The sequence below is a fragment of the Lycium ferocissimum genome, chromosome 4 (assembly GCF_029784015.1).
Source record: "Lycium ferocissimum isolate CSIRO_LF1 chromosome 4, AGI_CSIRO_Lferr_CH_V1, whole genome shotgun sequence".
NCBI lineage: Eukaryota > Viridiplantae > Streptophyta > Magnoliopsida > Solanales > Solanaceae > Lycium > Lycium ferocissimum.
In genome coordinates, this window is record NC_081345.1 from 63,148,577 (window position 1) to 63,154,976 (window position 6,400).

Sequence of the window (6,400 nt, forward strand, 5' to 3'; positions counted from 1 at the left end):
TCCACCCCCGAATAAGGGCAATCGTGCAAATTGCCTGTCCCTATCCTCAAAGCAAGCTAAGGGACATATTTGTCATTCAACAACTGAGTTTTTTTTTTTTAATTTTTTTTTTTAATAACTGAGTTTTAAGGTTCACATCATCTGTCCCTCAACTGAAAACGACTGCAAGCAACCTGTGGTCTATATACCTGTATACATATCACACTCACATTAAAATATAGTAGTACATATTTTTGTTTAATTCTTTATTTAATGTCGTTCGTGTATGTTAGATAATTCAACCATGTCTGTCTCTCTATATAAATGACATGAGAGACGCACGCAAATGCCGCCTCAAGAGCTTTCCGTCTTCTCTGTTGCTCTAATTGCCGTCAAATCAAACAGCTAATCAAGAATTGAAGAAGAAGTAAAGAAAATGGCGGATCTTCAAACAGTTTGTTCCATGTGCGGTGATGTGGGATTCCCTGATAAGCTCTTCCGTTGTTCCAAGTGCCACCACCGCTTTCAGCACTCGTATGTATATCTCATCACCCTTCTCAGTTTTCACTCTCCAAATTAAATTTCTCTCTTGATTATTGGTTTATATATTCTTGTCTATCAGTGTTTGCAATAAATTTTTGAGTACGGAAAATAAACTGTAAACACAAATAAAGTATGAAAGAAATAAGAAATTTTTATATAAATAGTTTGGGTACAATTCTGTTTATTTCTTGATTTTTTTTTCCGTGATTTGAGGGTCGTTAATAGCATATTTCTCGAACGTAAAATGATATCTTGTGATTTGATCTCCAAAAACATCAGGCAGTTTGAAATTTCGAGTTGATCTTGAGGAAGATCGTCTCTTGATCACTTTGAATTTTGAGAAAGACAATATTTGATTTCTTGATTCCTTTGTGAATGCCAAAAGTTATGGGGTATTCGACGACATGCCTTTTCGAAGGAATATGTACCAATTTTTATAGGCGTGAGCTAGGATTTAGGATGAAATAACCTTTCAAAAAATTGCTTGTCACGTCTTTTTGAAAGTCAATTTGACTAATTTTTGAAGCTAAAATTGATTATTTTAATTCAATATTTGAGATTTTAATTCATACATTCAGAACTATATACGAAAAACATTATAATTGTAAATTTTTCATGTCAATAATGCAGTTTAATCATGTAATTTGACTCTAAAAAAATGACACATGACAAGTACGAAGAGAATAGTAATCATGTTATGATCATGGATATTGCCGGATAATAAGGATGAGAGCCTAGTACGATGTTCCCCGAGATAGGTGATAGTGGCGGTGGACGAGGGTCATGTTTGGCTGGCCACAACCAAGAAAGGGGAGAAAGGGAAAAAAAACAAAAGAATCAGTCAAAAGACTCTAATTAAAGGCGTGCCAGTGAGGGACCAAGCCAAAGCTACGGACAATGTTTCTCCACTATAAGACCTGATACACAAAACAAGAAATTCAATTATGGCAAGAGTCAGTTCCGGTAAATAATTAAGGAGATTAATTAAACTCTGAGCTAACTGTAGACATAAAAAAAATAAAAAAAAATTACCCACTTCAAGTTGAGTTTCTAGCTCAATTCGTGTTCTTCAGATCCTAAGGCCCGTTAGAATTTGAGGAAATACTTTAAAAATGAAGATAAAAATAAACAGCAAGAAAAAGGGATGACTCTAGCTCTCATTACTTTAAACTTAAAATAGTAGACCACGAGTCTTCGTGGTTACAATTTTTTAATCTGAGATTAGTTAATTTGGAATATATATATATATATATATATATAATTTGAGACAAAAGCTATGATTTTGCAGAACTCACACTAGATCTATTATTCTTTGATTTTATTGTTATATGTTATTTTTCTTGCTTCGGTTGTCGTATTGTTTGTTGTTGCTATTATTTCTTTCTTTCATTATTTTCTGCATGGCTTTTTTACATGATTTGATATGCTTTATTTTAACCGATGGTCTATCAGAAACAACCTCTCTACCCTTATAATGTAGGAATAAGGCTTCGCACCTCCCCAAACCCACTTGTAGAATTACACTGAATATATTATTGTACACTAGATCTATTATGTTATTTATTACTAATATATATGTTTTGTGAATCCATAGGTATTGTAGCAACTACTACAGCGAATCATCGGAGGCAATACAAGTGTGTGATTGGTGTCAAAGTGAGGGAAAAAGCTCGAGACATGGGGGTTCCTCCAGGAAATCCATTGGAGTTAGCGATTCAGGATTAATCATAAGTAGATCAGAATATTCAGGAGATAATAAAATCAAGCAGAATGATAATAAGGGGGAAGAAAGTGGTACTGCCGAAAGGACAAAAATTAATAATCCTAATGGCACTCCTTCACCTAGGACAACTCGTAGGTACAAGCTTCTTAAGGATGTCATGTGTTAAAAACATAAAAAGGGCAGTCTGCACAAAACATCCGGCTTTAGCAGATGAATGAAGCGAAATCTAGAGTCGAAGAAGTTTATGAGAAATGAGGCTTTGGTAAGTCATGTTCATATTTCTTCCTATGGATAACTGTAAGTGTTTTGATTTTCTAGTGTTTTTTTCTTCTTTTTCCTTTCCTTTTTGTCTGCCAAGAGGTTTTGGCCCTATATATATTATGCTAAATAAGTTGTAAAAACCAGTGGAACTCTTCCATGTACAAATCCGGATGCTAGTTAGTAAGTATGAGTTTTATTTTGCCTATTAACTTTTCTTGATTGGTTAATTCCCTAGCTTGTAGTCGTGTCTAATGGCTGATTTAGAATTTGAAGTTTATGAGTTCTTATAATAATCTTGAGTTGATGTACAATAGTAATTAAATATATAGTCAAATATTTATACTCCCACCATTTCAAAATAAATGAATTTTTGGAGTGTGACACACCGCTTAAAAAGTTAATTAAAGACATTATATTAATCAAACTACAAGATAATTTATCAATATTACAGTGCAGTTCAAGTCTTGAAAAAGGCTTCATCTTTAATATTATACTCCTAGAAAATGTAAAATAATTGAAAAAATCATTAAAGAGAAGGATAATTTTTAGAAAAAATTAATTAATACATCTCTGGACTTTGAAAAAATCATTCATTTTGATCCATAAAATAATGCCAGAAATTCATATATATTGGAATGAAAGGTGTAGATATCTAATAAACTCTATATATACAAAGTCTAGATAAAAGCTAACAGAAAGTGTTCTGATTGTCTAGTGTTTTTTGTCTTCTAATTTTTCCTTTTCCTTTTTGACTGCCAAGAGTTTTCGGCCATATATATTATGCTAAATAAGTTGTTAAAATCAGTGGAACTCCTCCATGTACAAATCCGATGCTAATTAGTAAGCATGAGTTTTCTTAAGCCTTAAATTCCTTGTGCCTGATTTTTCTTTTGTCTATCAAGTTTTTAATGGTTAATTTCTTAGCTTGAGTTACATGCATGAAACAATTGTAGACATCTGAACCAATATGCTAACTATTTCATGCAAGAAAATTTATCTGCTTTTTCCATCATTCACAAATCTTCATAGAAAAGATTAATAAAACTGGGGAATCGTTTAAGGGGTGATTTAGGTTTCTGCATACGAGGTTAACTTCTATACCGTGACTATATAAATAATTCTTTTACACAATTACAAGTAATGTTTATCATATAAGCGAAATTAGTCACCGAAAAAATATTAAAGTAAACAGATTGTGTTAAATTCTTAATATAAAAATCATCTTCATATTGGTAATACTTAATAGTGGGGGCAGTTTTGGGGGGAGGGCCGGGAGGTTGGGTGGGAAGCAAGGTTTAGTTGAACTTGTAATTGTACACTCTTTTGCTTTCTTAGTTGAGACTCTCTGGGAGAAAGAATCATATGCACCTTTGATTCCTTTTGGCCAAAAGAATTCATAGTACCTAAAGCATGTTACTTTTTCCAGGTTCAGTTAAGGTATTTATAGACCATGGGCGGAGCTAGGGGGAGGAACGGGGTTTGGGTGAACCTCCTTCACTGGAAAATTACGTTGTATATACAAGGTCAAAATTATTCCTATGTATGTGTAGTAGATGTTAAACCCCTTCATGTGTTTTTTTTTTATATTTTGAATCTCCTTGCTGAAAATTTTGTCAACGCTACTGAATTTATTGAGACCCAAGTTGTTTTTTCTGATAAAGGGAGAATTTTTTTTGTTGTTGAAAAGTGATAAAGGGAATATAAATAGGGAAAAACGAGAAATTCTATCTTTGAAAAATAACCTTGTATAAATGAGTTGAGTGTATCATAATCTAGGTATTTTGAATACGTACATGATAATACTGTAGAAGTACAGACTTTGTTTCCCTTCATTGGGATATTTAATAACTCTCTCTCTCTGTAAAATTCATGTGAACCTAATTTGAAGACGAAGTCATCATGCAATGTATATATGAAGTTAAGAGGAGATTATGGAATATTATACGTAGTAGTGGTTTCCAACTTATTTTCAGTTTTCCTGGTTTGCAAATTATATATGAACTGGAAGCCACATGGAGGCTTGTTTAATTTGGCTTTCATCTTGCAAGCAACAGTTCAAAATGAAGTTGCATTTACGTCCTCTGTCCCAATTTATAAATGTGGCGCACATTCTTTATTATTCTATTCAAAAAAAAAAAAAAATTGTTGCATTTTTATATTTAGGAATAATTTAATTTAATTTAAAATATCAATTTTGCTTTTAATTAGATGATTTAGAGCCATACAAATGTCTAAAATATATTTTAGATCACAAATTTTAGAAGTTTTCGTTTCCCTTAAATTTCGCGATTAATTAAATAATATCACATAAATTGAAAGAGATGGAATAATATTCTTAACTTAAACAAGAGACTTATATCACTCCTAACATAAATTAGTAAACCAAATATTAAATTATTCGGCTCTTTTTCATAGACAATTTTTTTCTATCCATGCAAGTGTCCGCTAACGTGGTACCTTTTCTCCGTTTAAGCGACTATATATTTTATCGTATGTTGTTCCCTTTGATTTTTGGACATACTAGCTTTCTGTACTTTTAACTCAGCTTCCTTGTTTTTGTCCCCAACAAATGCCAAAGTTCGAATTGGTTAAATTAAGAAATTCTAAATGGAAAATATTTGTACACTAACTTCCTTTGTGATTTAGGCAAAATAAAGATGGTTATTATTAGTATAATATAGTAAATCACAAAGGAAATTAATGTTAAGAAGCCAAACTTGAAGGCTGATCCCTTAAATTATCTCAAATCTTTAACTTGGTTAAGAAAACACTGGTGTGCTGATTGCTGAATAGTTGGGATAAAAGATGTTGGAAACCATTTATTAAAGAAATAAATTAAAACTTAGGAATGAACTTTATTTGTTTGCAATATGCAAAAACTTCATTTTCAAATCTATATATAATACAAAGCTAGGTATAGACAATCCTATGTGGTATCTCTCTATGGCCTTCATTAGCATGTATCTTTTTTCTCCTTTTTTTGCTATTTTTCTCATTTTTTATTGCATCTTTTGTTCATTTCTACTACACTAACTTATGGACTAATAAAAGCCTCCTACAATAAATGTACCATTCAACCCACATAGCAGTGACTTTTGCAATAAAGCCACATAAACCTTCAATCAGCCCACGATCAAAAGCTACTAAATAAGCCATAAATGGTACTTTAAAGTTTAGGTTTTTTAAGCTTATGTTACATATTATTATTGCTTCTCTTCAAAAAATCATTAACAACGATATGATAAGTAACACAAATTTAACCAATGCTAATCCAACCAATTTTATCATTCCTTTTACACCAGATGAGTGTTTTTGGCTTCTCTGTTTCTATTTTTCTTTTTTAATTTCTAAAACATTATATTGTTATACTTTATGATGGCTGTGATTTTTTGGCAGATTGAAAAAAGATAAGTAATTAGTTTACATGGGGATGCAATATTCCCCAACTTTGTTATACTATTGTTTTGTTTTGGATAATTATGATTTCTATTTGCGTTAATCTCATTTTCTTTCTTTTAAGGCTACTATACTATTGTTTGTTTGGCAGATTTTCATGATTTCTATTTGCGTTATTCTCTTATTCTTTCTTTTTTGATCTCTAACGGGTATGATTTTCTTGAATTGAAAGCATGCGTGTTTTCCGAGTACTAAAGTTTTTGATACGAATTGTTTTCTATTTTTTTTTTATACAATTTGTACTTCTCATCCCTCTATCTTGTATTTTTATAGCTTGTGTAAGCATGCTTTTGTTGCTTAGCTATTAATTGCTAAGGTTGAATAATATATCAACAATAGTAAGTAAAGATGTTATTTTACAATTAGCTTTACCAAATAATTTTACATCTTTTCAATGAAAAAAATTAGTAAATGATAAAATTTTCAATTGTCAAAAGG

At 31.3% G+C, this 6,400-nt stretch overlaps 1 protein-coding gene across 1 annotated transcript; it reads left to right on the top strand.

Annotated features, from left to right (window-relative positions):
• Nucleotides 1–238: 238 nt before the first annotated feature.
• Nucleotides 239–2,733, top strand: LOC132053597 (uncharacterized). Its single transcript, XM_059445685.1, has 2 exons — nt 239–513; nt 2,117–2,733. Exons 1-2 carry the CDS (start codon nt 416–418, stop codon nt 2,409–2,411), a joined length of 393 nt encoding a protein of 130 aa, XP_059301668.1. The 5' UTR covers nt 239–415; the 3' UTR covers nt 2,412–2,733.
• Nucleotides 2,734–6,400: the final 3,667 nt, after the last annotated feature.

Coding starts and splice junctions, on each gene's coding strand:
- LOC132053597 (XM_059445685.1), top strand. CDS start 416: ATGGCGGATCTTCAAACAGTTTGTTCCATGTGCGGTGATGTGGGATTC. Junction 514..2,116: donor CACCACCGCTTTCAGCACTC/GTATGTATATCT, acceptor GTGAATCCATAG/GTATTGTAGCAACTACTACA.